Source organism: Ranitomeya variabilis, chromosome 6, assembly GCF_051348905.1.
Source record: "Ranitomeya variabilis isolate aRanVar5 chromosome 6, aRanVar5.hap1, whole genome shotgun sequence".
Classification (NCBI taxonomy): Eukaryota; Metazoa; Chordata; class Amphibia; order Anura; family Dendrobatidae; genus Ranitomeya; species Ranitomeya variabilis.
Window position 1 is genome coordinate 515,493,854 of NC_135237.1, and position 16,150 is coordinate 515,510,003.

The 16,150-nt window shown below is 45.4% G+C and overlaps 2 protein-coding genes across 4 annotated transcripts in view; one reads left to right on the forward strand and one right to left on the reverse strand.

The window, feature by feature from the left end:
- The first annotated feature begins 1,211 nt into the window (after positions 1 to 1,211).
- LOC143782953 (RING finger protein 151-like) lies at positions 1,212 to 11,938 on the forward strand. The gene is made up of 7 exons (XM_077270973.1): positions 1,212 to 1,429; positions 3,547 to 3,639; positions 5,089 to 5,302; positions 6,913 to 7,052; positions 7,135 to 7,297; positions 7,833 to 7,953; positions 10,307 to 11,938. Exons 3-7 carry the CDS (start codon positions 5,097 to 5,099, stop codon positions 10,553 to 10,555), a joined length of 879 nt encoding a protein of 292 aa, XP_077127088.1. The 5' UTR covers positions 1,212 to 1,429; positions 3,547 to 3,639; positions 5,089 to 5,096; the 3' UTR covers positions 10,556 to 11,938.
- The window catches only part of VIRMA (vir like m6A methyltransferase associated), a 71,041-nt gene continuing 66,711 nt past the window's right edge, over positions 11,821 to 16,150 (reverse strand). For 2 of the 3 annotated variants that reach the window (XM_077270971.1, XM_077270972.1), the window contains 3 exons: positions 13,870 to 14,201; positions 13,449 to 13,589; positions 11,824 to 12,257 (listed from right to left, as the gene is read on the reverse strand). In XM_077270971.1, coding sequence (XP_077127086.1) covers positions 12,094 to 12,257; positions 13,449 to 13,589; positions 13,870 to 14,201 — 637 coding nt within the window. In that variant the 3' untranslated portion in view covers positions 11,824 to 12,093. Of the gene's footprint in view, positions 12,258 to 13,448; positions 13,590 to 13,869; positions 14,202 to 16,150 lie in introns of all 3 variants that reach the window. The other variant, XM_077270970.1, reaches the window with a different exon arrangement.

Sequence of the window (16,150 nt, forward strand, 5' to 3'; positions counted from 1 at the left end):
TGTGTGGCCACAGGCCGGGGGCTAATAAAGGAGACTGAGCCGTGTGTGGCCACAGGCCGGGGGCTAATAAAGGAGACTGAGCCGTGTGTGGCCACAGGCCGGGGGCTAATAAAGGAGACTGAGCCGTGTGTGGCCACAGGCCGGCGGCCAACAAAGGAGACAGAGCCGTGTGTGGCCACAGGCCGGGGGCTAATAAAGGAGACTGAGCCGTGTGTGGCCACAGGCCGGCGGCCAACAAAGGAGACAGAGCCGTGTGTGGCCACAGGCCGGGGGCTAATAAAGGAGACTGAGCCGTGTGTGGCCACAGGCCGGGGGCTAATAAAGGAGACTGAGCCGTGTGTGGCCACAGGCCGGGGGCTAATAAAGGAGACTGAGCCGTGTGTGGCCACAGGCCGGGGGCTAATAAAGGAGACTGAGCCGTGTGTGGCCACAGGCCGGGGGCTAATAAAGGAGACTGAGCCGTGTGTGGCCACAGGCCGGCGGCCAACAAAGGAGACAGAGCCGTGTGTGGCCACAGGCCGGCGGCCAACAAAGGAGACAGAGCCGTGTGTGGCCACAGGCCGGCGGCCAACAAAGGAGACAGAGCCGTGTGTGGCCACAGGCCGGGCGGCTAACAAAGGAGACAGAGCCGTGTGTGTGGCCACAGGCCGGGCGGCCAACAAAGGAGACTGAGCCGTGTGTGGCCACAGGCCGGGCGGCTAACAAAGGAGACAGAGCCGTGTGTGGCCACAGGCCGGCGGCCAACAAAGGAGACAGAGCCGTGTGTGGCCACAGGCCGGGCGGCTAACAAAGGAGACAGAGCCGTGTGTGGCCACAGGCCGGCGGCCAACAAAGAAGACTGAGCCGTGTGTGGCCACAGGCCGGCGGCCAACAAAGGAGACAGAGCCGTGTGTGGCCACAGGCCGGCGGCCAACAAAGGAGACAGAGCCGTGTGTGGCCACAGGCCGGGCGGCTAACAAAGGAGACAGAGCCGTGTGTGTGGCCACAGGCCGGGCGGCCAACAAAGGAGACAGAGCCGTGTGTGGCCACAGGCCGGGCGGCTAACAAAGGAGACAGAGCCGTGTGTGGCCACAGGCCGGCGGCCAACAAAGAAGACTGAGCCGTGTGTGGCCACAGGCCGGCGGCCAACAAAGAAGACTGAGCCATGTGTGGCCACAGGCCGGGCGGCCAAAGACATTTATCAATTCAGAGGAGTGATTGGAGCATGGCTGCCCAGCTGAAAAGTCATATTTCAGTTTGCTTATTGTTAATAGCTGTGCAGAAACCGCACAGTTATTAAGTACCACAGCAGGAGCCGAACCTCAAGCCGAATCTCACAGTCCACATATGGTCCGCAATGCCTGGTCTCCGGACCCAAATTTACAGACTCTTTGGCATTTCGGCCACAGACGGATCAAGAAATTCTGTGTGAACCCGGCTTTAGGCTAAGGTCAGCCTCCATTCTTGGCTGCTTTCTTGCACACGAGTTGAGGAAGTTACGTCCAGCGGTGGCCACAGGCTTTATGGATGCGGTGGCTTATATACGGTATATAGGGCCCATTGTAAAAATAAAAACAAGCAAAAGGCATTTATGGCACGGTATATATAGGTACGGTACATAAAAAGAAGAATATCAAAATTAAAAAATATACAATATATACCCGTACATTTATCATAAAAACCTGATTTTAAACAATAGTCCATTTTAAGATAACATTTATCTCAGAGCATCTATAAGGTTCACGTATATCTAACGATGTGTAACGACATGTGGCAACTAGCCAATATGCGAAATTATATCAAGCAGAATATATATATATATATATATATATATATATATATATATATATATATATATATATATATATAAAAATACAAGAGCAGCACCAGAAAAATTGGGTGCAAAGCTTCCCAGGTACATACCAGTGTACACTTTTAGCAAAAAAGTATGGAAGCAGCGAAATAATCAAGCTTGAGGAAGGCTCACACTTTTTAGCCAAAACGTCACAACATGAGTTAATAAACTACCCATTTTTCACAGATTATGGTGTGCTGCTTCCATACTTTTTTGCTATATATATGTATATATGTATTATTTTTTGATGGCCCACTAGATTGGAAAGTACTGTCTGCTGCGGTGCTCTACACCAAAGGTCCCCGACCTTTCTAACCTTGAGAGCCACAACCAGCTCCTAGAGAGGGTCGAGAGCCACATCCAGCTCCTGTCCCACTCACAGTAGTGACACCCAGAGCCCCCTGTTACCAGTATAATGACAGAGCTTTTCCACCAAAATCACACCAAGATCCAGGGTTTCCTATCTTATCCCCATTCAGATCTACTCTTGTGTGCAGGGGCTACACACGTAAATCACCATCTAGAGATCTGCTCTTAATAGCTGTTTGCTACATCTGCTAATGCACCGAGCTGGCAGAGTCGCGAGCCGCACATCCCAGGCCTGTGAGCCACGTGGTCCTCGAGCTACAGGTTGTGGACCCCTGCTCTATACAGTGAGAAAGAAGAGGTGCTTTGGATCAGTCGGGTGAAAAGTAATCTACGTCTGCTTTCTCCTAGTTTTCCCATCATATGTTGAATGTCTGTAAGGACTCGTGCAGACGCCGTATTTTCGGTCTGAGTGCGATCCGACATAACATTGGATCACACTCAGACCAGTGTTAGTCTATGGGGCCGTGCACATGTCCGATATTCTCCTCAGGCTGCCGTCACACTAGCAGTGTTTGGTCAGTATTTTACCTCAGTATTTGTAAGCCAAAACCAGGAGTGGAACAATTAGAGGAAAAGTATAATAGAAACATATGCACCACTTCTGCATTTATCACCCACTCCTGGTTTTGGCTTACAAATACTGATGTAAAATACTGACCAAATACTGCTAGTGTGACGGCAGCCTCAGACTGAGCCAGTCCAAGGAAAAAATGGCTGCATGCCCGAGTTGGATTCTATATTCTGATCGCACTTACCAGTGCAAGTCAATGAGTACGTGGAAAACATCGGATGACATCTGAGTGCAGTCCGACTTTCACTGACTGACAAAATGGAGACATTACTTTTCCCCATCTTCTCTTTAGAGAAAATGGGAGTTTGATCAGCGTGTGATCAGCATAATCGGCCCTATTCTGTTGGATGAGAGAATATACCCTGAAGGCACAAAAAAACCACCCTGCATGGGTCATTTCGATGCAGGGATTGAGCCTCAGCCTGTAAGTACGCTGCCGCCTGTCAGCCAAGAACTGGGCTCGGTGCCTGTGCACCTGCTGGTGGGTCTCAGTTGTCTGATCCACGTGACACAACATTTTTGCGTATCTAGTGAATGTGTCATAAAACACATTAATGCCAACAAAAATTAGATTTATTTGTGGATGTTTATTTTTACGTTTTCTTTGCCACTCATGATGGTGCGGCCCCTTCTTCACTGTATGACGGTGCAGGGTCTGACCATCCAGGGATTTGTTTTCTGAGGGAACAGTGGCGTATTGTGTGGGGAGCTCAGGCCGCGGCGGTCCGGTCTCTTAGGAAACACATGTGATCTTCTTCCTTTGTCTTCCCAGGCCGGTGATAGCATTCCAGTGCGGCTCTTCTCCCCAGTGTCACCCAGTCCCCCTCCATTCCTTGATTTCACAGCCTTCCATCACATTCATCAGGTAAGTGTTTCCTTATCCCATCACAGGACAAGGACTTTGTCGTCATGTTACAACATGGAGCATAATGAGGTCGTCACTTCATGGATGAGAACTGTCACGTGAGTGATCTATTTACACCTGGATGTACCATTATCTGATGGAGGAAAAGGCCTCCGAGGCCTCGGCCCCACAGCAAAATAACGGGACCGATACCTGCAAAAGCGCCTTCACATTAGAACACAGCGTGATATTGCCACCGACTTAAAGAATAACCATCGATTACATTTTTGTTCTCATAAATCAACAGTACACATGAAAATAAGAAACTTTGTGATGTGTCTTAATAGAGAAGTCTGCTGCTTTCTCCTCCTGGCCTGATCATTCTCAATTTAGGAGTAAAATCTGACTTTAGCGAGTACAGACCTTCCCATTACTAGATAGGAGACGCTCATAGAGTTACAGTAAATTCATTTCTCGCCCATCCTGACTGATGATATCGCATGTGACATTGCAGAATCACAAGTGATCTGACATTGTGGAGCTCTGGCCTCAGGACGAAAGTCATTTAGTAAGAAGGCAAATAGCATTTCATTAGCTAAACAAACCTCTCACTATATATTGAAGCTTGATGTACTGTTGAATTGTGCAGACAAGTGGCTCTGTGCCCTACAGGGGTTGAGGCACACTATGTGGACAAAATTGTTGGAACACTCATCTGTATCATTGAATCATTGAATTCAGGTTTCTCATTTAGTTCCAATGCCCCCAGATGTATAACATCTGACTTCATTGCTCCCGATGTATAGCATCCAGCCCCAGTGTATAACATCCAGCACCATTGCCCTCAGTGTATAATATCTGGCTTCATTGCCCCAGTATATAACATCCAGCCCCATTGCCCTTGGTGTATAACATCCAGCCCCATTGCCCTCGGTGTATAACATCCAGCCCCATTGCCCTCGGTGACACTTTCCCACAAAATAGCAGCAAAAACTACACTAAAGAACTGCACTAAAGGAGTCCATAAAGTATGTTGTAACAGAATATTGCAGAAAGTTGTATTTGTGTTAAAAATCCTAAAAAAAAAAATCCGTGGCAGAAATTGTCGTGGCAATTGAAAAATCCACAGGGTGCCCAAAAATCTGTGTGGATTTTAGCGCATGCTGTGTGTGCATTAGGTTCTGTTAAACCCTATTTATTTGCTTTTTTTACTGCAATTTATTGAGGATTTTACACCTGATATCCGCACTGAAAATCCTCAAGAAATCTTCTGGACATTTGGACATGGGCCTGATGGAGGCCAGTTCTGATCCAAAGTCAGGAAGTTACACATTCTAATTTGGGCTACCAGTTCCCAGGTTACGGTACAGCACCCAGAGAGTATGACCCTTCATGATACTCTCTAGTCATCAGGATTAGAGGGACACATGGAAATCTTGTAGGGCTTCTAATATATTCCATTTATTTCAGACACAGTAATGGGCTATGACATTGAACGTTTCCTTGGCTATGTCAATGACGGTCTTCTCTGCTGCATATGTCGGGATGTTCTAGAGTGCCCATTACAAGCCCCCTGTGAACATGCATTCTGTGCTTCATGTATACATGGGTGGCTCGTTCATCATAATAACTGTCCTGAGGATCGGCACGCCCTCGCTGTCACTGATCTACAGGCATTGCACAGGTATTCTTTTGGGTTATTTCTGATTTTGTTCTTTACAGCCTCCTATGTTTAGACTGCATCTTTTCAGGAGACTACAAATTTCTGTCTTGTTTCTTAACAATATTGTAGTGTTCACCCCTACTTAAAACTGTTATTTACCCCGCTGCCTATACATCAAACATATCCAAAAACCCTCACGGTGTATTGTACGCAGGGGACTCGCACACAAAGTCTGAATGACCTCTAATGTGATTTTTCTGCTAAAAATTATTGAATGGTTCAATGAATTTGAATGAAGAGGGAAAGATACGGGAAGAAAGAGAGAGTCAATATTTTAGTTAGGTGAGCAGTGACAGCCAAGAAGAGGGACTGAAGGAGATGTGAGGAAATAGGGTCACTGGTGCAGGTAGTAGATCAAGAAGAAGCGTGGAGCTTGCTGACTTCTTCTGTGACCGTTTCAAAGGATGAAAGTGAGCTTGAGGTGTGGGAAGGAAGATGATCCAAGCTCTGAGGGGATTGGGTGGAAATTTCCTGATTGTTGATTTTTTTTTCTTGGAAATAAGTGGCCAGATCAGCAGCGATGCGGTAGGTGATCGGGGCTTGTACTTTAGTGCTAGGGAGCGAATACAACATTTTGAAAAGTAGTTTGGTATTGTCGGGTAGTGATGTGATGAGGACGGTGAAGTAGGCTTGTTTGGCCAGAGGGAGAGCAGAGTTATACATTGTGATCATGAACTTGTAACATGTGTGAAGTCTTGTGCTGAAAGTTATTTTCTCTACTGAGAGAGGCGGAGGAGTATTGAGGGGAGAGATAGATTAATCCAACAGTGGTGTTGAAGGGGTTTTCCTTCAAAGAAAGTTAATTTTAAAGTATATGTTAATCAATAGATCTTGGAATAATAATAAATTCCACAATTGGATGTGTTAAAAAATAATATTCCTGTGCTGAGATAATCTTATAAATGTGCCCCTGCTGTGTACTGTGTAATGGCTGCGTCTGACTGTACAGGAACATGGTCTGATCATACCACAGCTCCTGGGCAGGGGAGGATCCAAAAGAGTATACAGACATTACAGCAGGAGATCACAAATGATTATTTCTGTGAGATAAAGTATTTCACTGCCTGTTTTTTTTTTTTTTTTGATGTTTTACCTCAAAGAAATAATTATTTGTGATCCCGTTCTGTAATATCTGTATTCTCTTTTGCTTCCTCCCCCGCCCAGGAGCTGTGGTATGATCAGACCATGTTCCTGTAGGTTCAGACACGGCGATTACACAGTACACAGCAGGGGCACATTTATAAGATTATCTCAGCACAGGAACATTATTTTTAAACACATCCAATTGTGGAATTTATTATTATTCCAAGATCTATTGATGATTAAAATTAACTTTGTTAATGGGAAAACCCCTTTAAGTATGGAAAAGTGTGAGAGTGTTAGATGGATATTGCAGTAGTCGAGGAGGGAGAAGATGAGGGCATTTTTCTAACATTTTTATGGATTTGTGAGACAGGTGAAACCGTGGAGTCATTTACTGTGATAGATCTGTAGGGAGGATTGAGCGAGATGACTATACCACACAAGTTCGTCCTCATTATATCCTATAATATCCATCTTCGTTTATCTAGGTACATGCGGAACGATCTGAGTCGACTTCAGATCCAGTGTAAAAATTACAGAAGTGGCTGCGAGATCGTTTGTTCTCTGGAGTCCATAGAGAAACATGAGAGGGAGTGTGAATACTGTCGTATGTCCTGTATAAATGCTGGTAAGATTGTAATTAACCCATTATGAACACTGTCCGCCCTTCCGTTCTATGTGACGTTCCTACATGAGCTTTCTTGGGTTAGGCTGCCCTGTCCAGTTTGAGAGAAGGCTTCTGGATAGCCACCTGGCGGTGTGTGAACATCGGAGCCGGGAATGTCCTAATGGCTGTGGTTATACCATCCTAAGTGCTGAAGATCTCCGGCATAACTGTATCGCTGAACTCAGGACTGAGCTAGAACTTCTAAGGTAATAACCTTTACACCATACAAGCATTAGGGCACGTTCACACTGTGCTTTAGCCTACTGTCAGTGGCTCGGTCGGTGCCTACATTTGAAGACCTGGAAAGAAAGGATTCTTGTGATTGTGTTGATGGGGCCATTGACTGTAATAATGCCGAGTTACATTGTGCTCTGTTGGATATAATTTTCGGCAATGTCATCCTACTTCTGGTGGGCTCCAAGACACAGTTGACCACATCTTAGTGCATTTCTCAAATAGCCGGATACAGACGTAAATTATGTCCGACAAAGGGACTCTGTGTTATTAAGCAAACGGCCCTATAAGCACAAATGTCCATATCCCATTTTACAGGGCTTAGGACGTAAGTCCTGACTGACCCACTGACATGCCATTCGGGGGCTTTCTGCCAGAAACCACGCTTGGCCAAATGAGTGCTCCTGTGTATGGGAGGGATGGCCAAAATGTCCTTCTAAGCATGATTTGGCCGATTTTCATCTAATGTGTAGGGCGGCCTTTACTGTACTGATATTTCTTCTCTAGATCTGAAATGATATGCAGAGTCGAAGAAACAAAGCAGGAGATGGAATCTAGGCTGGACTCACAGAGGCGACACATGGTCCAGAAAGAGGGTCTTTTACAGGCCGAGATAGAAGAGCTAAAGGTATTTATTGTGTCCGCTTCTATTTCAGCTGCACACAAATGGAATATAAATATCTGAAGACCTAGGGATCCGTTTGGGACCCAAAAGCGTTTTCGCGAGTGGAGGCAAATCATCCAGTTCACCAAAAAGAGCCGGACTGCCCATCACTAGTGGGGAAAACAACTAACCCCCCCACACACACTGATTAGCAGCTCTCTGTAAATATACAGTGTACACTGTCAATCAGTGATGTGGGCATGGTTATACAGGGCTCAGCATTCAGAGCTCTGCAATATCTGCAATAGAGAAAAAGTATCACAACTGCTGCACCCAGTAAACTAAGTGACACATCGCTGGAAGCAGGGTCTCTGTCTCTACATCACGCTGCTGTCAAATTACATAGCAAAACAAGCTAACATTTTCTTTAAGGGCTGTCCCACACGTCCAGATATTTCCGGTACCGGAATAAATCGGTACCGGAGTTATCCGTGTCCGTGTGCCTGGGAACTCACGTAGGCCATACGTGCGGCACACGTGTGCCGCCCGTATGGCGAGTGGGTACCACACGGAGCGTGTGGTACCCACTCTGCATCGTGCTGAAGCCGCGATTCATATGTTCCCTGCAGCAGCGTTTGCTGCAGAGAAAATATGAATAATAGTGTTTAAAATAAAGATCTATGTGTCTGCCGCCCTCCCACCCCCTGTGCGCCCCCCCCCGCTGGTCAGAAAATACTTACCCGGTTCCCCCGTCGGCTGTCGCTCCTTCCTGGTCTGGCCGCGGCTTCTCTACTGTATGCGGTCGATTACACTCATGAATATGTGGCTCCACCTCCCATAGGGGCGGAGCCGACTATTCATGATTGTAAATGAGCGGCCCCACGTGACCGCATACACTAGAAGCCGCGGCCAGACCAGGAAGGAGCGACAGCCGACGGGGGACCCGGGTAAGTATTTTCTGACCAGCGGGGGGGCGCACAGGGGGTGGGAGGGCGGCGGACACATAGATCTTTATTTTAAACACTATTATTCATATTTTCTCTGCAGCAAACGCTGCTGCAGGGAACATATGAATCGCGGCTTCAGCACCATGTGGGGGGGACAGCGCTTACTGTAGCGCTGTCTCCTGCACGCACACGGACCCCAGACGGAGAATGTCCGTGTGAGGTCCGTGTTTTACACAGACCCATTGACTCTATTGGGTCCGTGTAATACGTGCGCTCCCACGAACACTGACATGTCTCCGTGTTTGGCACACGGAGACACGGTCCGCAAAAAATCAATGACATCTGAACAGATGCATTGATTTTTATGGGTCTACGTGTGTCAGTGTCTCCGGTACGTGAGGAAACTGTCACCTCACGTACCGGAGCCACTGACGTGTGAAACCGGCCTAAAGGGAATTAAAAAAAAAAAAAAAAAAACTTGCAGAGATTGCCAGCCATACACAGGAAATTCCCGCATGTTTACGGTCTAACAGGCGGGAAACATGCGGGGCGAGACCTCCATAATGTCACCCAAGCACCCCAATGCTCACTCGAGTGGCGTGCGCGCTTGCTCAACACTAGAAAGGTTCTTATGTACTTAAAAAGGGTTTTTGATTCAACAAAATGTAGCTAAACTCAGTAATTGCCATGAAGTAAAGATGGAGAGAAAGTAGCACAAATAGGGTCTTCTCCAACAACTTAATTTAGGTTAAAAACAGATTATGCCATTCTGATCCATTAAAATATGCGTTTGGAAATGTTGATCAGCTGCTGCAGATCCTCGAGTCATCGGACCAATTTTAGATATGGGCTAGAGGATTTGTAGAATTATTTTGCGCTGCTGAGGCGTGAAGACATCAGATGCCAAGGAAACAATATTGTGCAGTTCAATTCAACGCGTTTCACAGTATAAGACCTCTTCAGGAGGTAACCACATCAGACAAGTCCTATTCATATGTGGTTACTCCTTGAAGAAGTTATATACTTTGAATAAAACTACATTATTTTCCGGTCATTTGAGGTCATCCATCCTCAGCAGCACATAATACTTCCACAAATCCTCCATCTCATACATAAAGCCACCAGTACTTATTTGATGAATCCTTGTCACTCTGGCACCATTGCTCCCTGACGCTCTGTAGTACATCTCCCATCATGTGATACCAGGCATGTTACCACTGCAGCCAATCACTAACATCTGCAGAAAAGCAAATGAGTTGTCAGGGAGCAACAATACAGGATTGGCAGGGATTTAATCAAATAAGTAATGGTTGTTTCATTATTTTAGAACCTTTACTGCCTTGAAAAAGTAAAAAAAAAAAAAAACCCCAACATAAATAAAAATGTCTGCTTTGTTTGTATACCATTTCTGGCTTGGTTTGTTCCGTCAGAGTCAGATGTCACAGCTCTCAGCAGATATACGGACTCTGATGGCTTCGGAGAGACGGCAGCGGCAGGACCTGGAGCAGACAAACCTGGAGAAGCGAGAACTGCTGGAACTCCTGAAAGGACTGCAGAGAGAAGGCCGAGCCACAAACAAGGAGGAAATACAGAAATCTTCCAGTGACCGTTCTTCATCGCCCCTGAAAGCTTTAGGAGAAGAACCAGAGAGAGGTCTCTATAATCCAAGCACTGGTTAGGATGTAGCATCTAGTGAGTTTTGACCCTTATAGCCATTTATTTTAGAAAACCTGGGATGATGACAAGCCCCTCCAGGAAGGGAATGTAGGTTGTTTTACGTTAAGGGTTGCTCTTCCCAAATACATGCAACAATGAAGGATATAAGAAACTGTCCGTATGTTATTATAAATAGTTGACAGATAAATGCATTTAAGAATATTTGATTACATAGTCTCCCATTCCAGAAAGATACCGTACATTTTTAGAGAAATGTAATTTATCATTTTTTGTCTTCGAAAGATCTAGGATTTCATCACAGGCCGTGTTTGTTTTATGCAATTGTTTAGTTGCTTCCTAAATGATAACTTAAGTTTTAAAATAGTCTTTAAAAATTGCCTACCATTTTCCTGCTGTAGAGTCTGCACAACGCCTATACACAGCCGACTGTGCTTCATAGATCACACAGCATTCCTGTCTGCTTTTGGCGCAGGGATAACCATCTGCTCTAATCCTCCCCCCTCCCCTGTATTACAGGTTGGATACCTCAGAGTATTTTTGCTTAAAGGGTTTGTCCAGGGGGAATCTACACCGATCAGCAGAACCTGGAACATATTTATCACCAGTGGGGCACTTTTATCCCTGTTACAAAAGAAAGCAGCATATTGGATGCCCGACTGCAGCTCCATTCATTCCCTATGGGGCTGCGTGAAGAAGCCGAGCACTTAGCAACTTCATCAGGATCTCAAGGTGAATTACACGGTGATAAAAGTTCCCGGGTTGCTGATCAGAGCAGATCCCATTGTTCCTACTCCTCCAACAATCACTGAACAACCCCTCTAAGAGCCCTTTCATAAAGCGTTTTTTTTCCAGTCGGGGGCTTACATCCAGACCCCCGCAAAACATAATTCAGGAATATGCGACGAAGGGAGTCATAGACTATAATGGTGCCAACAGAGCCAATGAGTGCTCTGATGTGCATCATTTTGGGGTGTATACGCCTACTGGAGGTGGACACCTAGATGTAGTAGACTGCATCTGGGTGTCCACCTTCAGCCCGAAAATGATGTATGTCACGGTGCACGCTGATTCTATTGGCACCATTAAAATCTATGGCACCGTTGGTGCAGACGCCCGGATCCCGTTTCGCGGGGGGATGTAAGCCCTGACGAGACCAACAAACGTGGGCAAAAATGCAGTGTAAAAGGTCCCTAACTAAACGCCTTTTAATGAAATCCACTGTGAACATCCATTTCACGTTGTGCTTCGAAGAGTTAGTTTGACTAAATATCAGACGTGTATTTTATTCATTTTATTATAGAAAAAAAAATGCGCCAAAGAAAATAGGACAAACACAAATAAAATGACTAAACTGTACATGAAAATAAAACGCTTTTCACTTTGGACTTGTGACGTGTATCAAAATACGTTTACTATCAGGCCCAATATTGGATGGTGCGGCGGTATCACACCACGTTGTCCCTTGGTCCTTCAGTGCTGTGCCGCTTGCCAATAATCTTTCATACTATTCACATATATAACATGTCCGGGAGATTTCCTTCTATCTGGTGAAGGAACGCACGTGACGACCTCTGCTGCCGTTTCCTCCAAGGAATTTTCCACGTGAAACATTTGCACCGACTGCAGCATTAGCCCAAGACGGTCCAAGACCTCCACCACCTCCGCGGCCCCTGAGTGCTCGTTCACGAGGGTTTGGACGGTATCCTAATAAAGAAATAGATGAATGTTCAGGGCGGTAAAGGAAAAACAGAACATGCTCATTTTGTGAGAAGCTCGATACTGTAGATATAAGTGTATGAAGTCACGTATGACGAAAACGATGGAAAATCAGAGAAGAGGAAAATGGTGCACAAGAAGGAAACATGGTATCACAACGTTAAGAGGGGTTGTCCAGCAGCGTTCACTCCCAACATTGGGTCCGATCATCATGGACAACTCTCGCCTCCAAACTACCCAAGTCGGGTGCTCAATCAGCAAGTGTTGTGCACCTATCTACAGAACTTGATCTTGATATTAAAAACAAAAAACAAAGCGCCATGTTCCGAGACCCGTAACGTTTTCACTTTTCGGGATCTAGGGCTGGGCTAATTTTTTGCATGCCAAGCTGAAGCTTTTATTAATGCCATTTTGGGTTAGATATGATCTTTTGATTGTCTGTTCTAGCATTCTATTGAATTGTTGCGGCGACCAAAAAAAAATTCTAATTATGGTTTGATTCTTGATACGCCGTTTACAGATCACATGAATTATTTTAATATTTTGAATGATCGGGCGCTTCTGAAGGCAGCGATACCAAATATGTGTTTTTTCTTATTATTATTTTGAAAAGGGCAAAAAGGGGGGTGGGTGATATGAACTTTTATATTTTTAAAAAATGTTAATAACTTTTTTGTTTTCTTTTTACTGGTTTCAATAGATTTTCTGATCGCTTGTGAACACATAGCAGAGCTTCAGCCCGGCTATGTGTAACAGAAATGCTCATCTGCTGTGAACAGCGGCCATGGGTTTTCATGCCAACCCATCGGTGCCCCGCGAACATGTGACAGGGGCGCCGATGGGCAGCGATAGTGACGCGCATCCGGAGCAGGCATGTTAAATACTGCTATCAGAGATTGACAGCAGCATTTAACATGTCAACATCTGTGGGTGTATCACGATTCCACCCGTGGGTGTCAGGGGTACATGACAGATGATCAGATTAGCTGTCAAGTGCCTGAAAAAATGCTGGCTCAGCGCCAGAGACAGCATCAAAGAAGGGGAGGCGACCTATGACGTACAAAAACGTCATAGGTTGTAAAGGGGTCAAAGTATAGTTGAAAATGGAAACGCTCCAACAGAACGTAAAATAATAAATAATAGAAAATATATAATGTTAAAACGAGTGTGGTTACCAACCTGCAGAACTTTGCCTAAGCGATGGCAGGGGCACTCTGTCAAAATTGCTCTGAGCTCCTCTGCTTTCCACATAGGCTCCTCGTGGGGCGGCCTGAGCAGTCCAGTTTAGCACACGGACACCTTCGCGACGATTGTAGTTAACTAAACAAAAATGAAACCACAAAAGTAAAAAAATAAAAAAAAGCTAGGTTAGAATAAAATACTGCACATATAAAATCCATGGATTACAGGCCTCCGTCCAGACCTGTTCTTGGTTTTTGCATGGTCTCCGATGCATTATCTTGGGTATTTGTAAGGCATTTCCATGGTTGTGAAAGTTGCACAATGCACGGTAAAATATACACAATGTATTTCCAGCGCTGGTGTAAAACCACCATAAAATAACTGGCTACCTCCGCTTGGGTAAATCGTTGCGACCCACCTTTAGGAGCAGGAGGAGTGAAGAATCTGCTCTGGCTATGAAAGGCCCCTCTACCACCACGGTTTCCTGGAAATCCTCCACGAGATGAAATCTTTGGAGTAACTTTTATGGGTCTCTTGGGAAGAGGGATTCCTACTTGAGGTACAACCTCTTTCCGCTCTGCAGCCACAAAGTCGTCCACATGCATAGACGGAGGGCGGCTTGTGTTCTGCTTCCTTTGCCTGAAGAGATCGTGGGGGCGCATACCTTGTCCAAACCCGCCTCTGCCCCTTCCGCGGGGTGGAGGCACAAAGTGGGCTCTTTTTGCTGGTTCGATGTATTCTGACTTTCCACTGTTAAAAAGAAAATGAGCCATACAGACAACCAATTAAGAACCATCTCACACCGGCCCAAAGTGAAGTAACCTACATAGCTTTACCCCCTTCCTGACACACAACATATTGGTACATAAATATATCAGGTCCCGGGCTTTGATGGGGACTCAGAATCTGAGTATGCAATTCTCCCGGCAGATGATGGCTGTATTACTCTGCCATCATCTGCCTCTAACATCAGTACGTGGAGCAGAGCGGTTTACTCTGTAAATGCCGTTGTCAATCCCTGACCGAGGCATTTACAGCACGTGGCCGTCAGCTCTCCACAACACGATCACGGGGTGCCCATGGCTTGTTTTTGCAGCTTCGCGGGCGGCTCTGCTGAAGACCTGTATGTCTGCCGCTCCAGTCTCCTTCATACAACACTGATTTTATAGTATATATAAAATACACGATGGAACAATTGCAGATTCAAGTTCCACAAGGAGACTTAAAAAAATACAAACATATTTAGAATTGAGAGTCCTCAGTGGTTGATACCTTTTAATGGCTAACTGAAAAGATGGTAACAAATTGCAAGCTTTCGAGACTACACAGGTCTCTTCATCAGGCAAAGATTAAAGCGGAAAGTTGATGAAGAGACCTGTGTAGTCTCGAAAGCTTGCAATTTGTTACCATCTTCTCAGTTAGCCATTAAAAGGTATCAACCACTGAGGACTCTCAATTCTAAATATTTTTCTATCTACTGGCTAACACGGTACCCAGATATATATCTTTCCTGTGTTAAAAAAAATACAGTAAGTTAAAAAAAAAAATTTTTAAAGTTTAAATTTTTACCAATGTTTTGTTTAAAAAAAATAAAATAAAACTTGCAATTTTCACAGTGCTGGCTGGGCCTATTCTAGGCTCATACTTCCTGTTCTTGTAAGAAGAGTTTTAGCAGACTCATCAGCAGAGACAGAATTACCATGACAAATAAATACCTCTATATACAGCTGATAATACAGTATCCACCAATCACAATAAACAATGCCGAGGCTGACCCTGCTCTCTACCCTTCACAATGGCCTTTGTACACGCTCATTAGACGCGTTGGACTCTGATCATTGAGCCTAATGTCCATGTGCTGTTTCTAGTGATAAGCGAAAATGCTCAGATAAGATGTTATCTATATATGCCCGGGTGCTAAGGGTACCGTCACACAGTGTCATTTTCATCGCTACGACGGCACGATCCGTGACGTTGCAGCGTCGTATAAGTATCGCTCCAGCGTCGTATACTGCGGTCACACGTTGCAATACACGGCGCTGGAGCGATAATTTCATGACGTATTTGCGATGTAGAAGCCGTTGGTTACTGTGCGCACATCGTATACAACCTGTGTCACACAATGCAATCATGCCGCCACAGCGGGACACTAGACGACGAAAGAAAGTTTCAAATGATCTGCTACGACGTACGATTCTCAGCGGGGATCCGGATCGCAGTAGCGTGTCAGACACAACGATATCGTAAATGCATCGCTGGAACGTCACGAATCGTGCCGTTGTAGCGATCAAAATTGCACTGTGTGACGGTACCCTAAGAGTGTCTTCAGCGTGCTCAAAAAATATGTTCGAGTCCCTGCAGCTGAGTCTTGCGTCTGTTCGACAGCTGCAACACATGCAGGGATTGTCGCAAAAACGGGCAATCCTTGTATGTGTTGCGGCTATCGCACAGCTGTGAGATATGCAGTCGTGGGAACATATTATTCGAGCACGCCAGACACTCTGTTAGCACCCGAGCATGCTCAGATAACACTTTATGTCAGCACGTTCGCTCATTGCTAGTTGTTTCCTAAAAAGAAGCAGCAAGAGTTTAACACAGGTAATTTTTCTGATGACATTCCCTTTAAGAGGACTGTTGTACTAAATGCCTGGAGCGTTTTCTTAGGTCTCTACATTATACTGTTCCTCTGTCATTACTCT

Coding starts and splice junctions, on each gene's coding strand:
- LOC143782953 (XM_077270973.1), top strand. CDS start 5,097: ATGGGCTATGACATTGAACGTTTCCTTGGCTATGTCAATGACGGTCTT. Junction 7,053..7,134: donor TATGTCCTGTATAAATGCTG/GTAAGATTGTAA, acceptor TTCTTGGGTTAG/GCTGCCCTGTCCAGTTTGAG. Junction 7,298..7,832: donor ACTGAGCTAGAACTTCTAAG/GTAATAACCTTT, acceptor TTTCTTCTCTAG/ATCTGAAATGATATGCAGAG.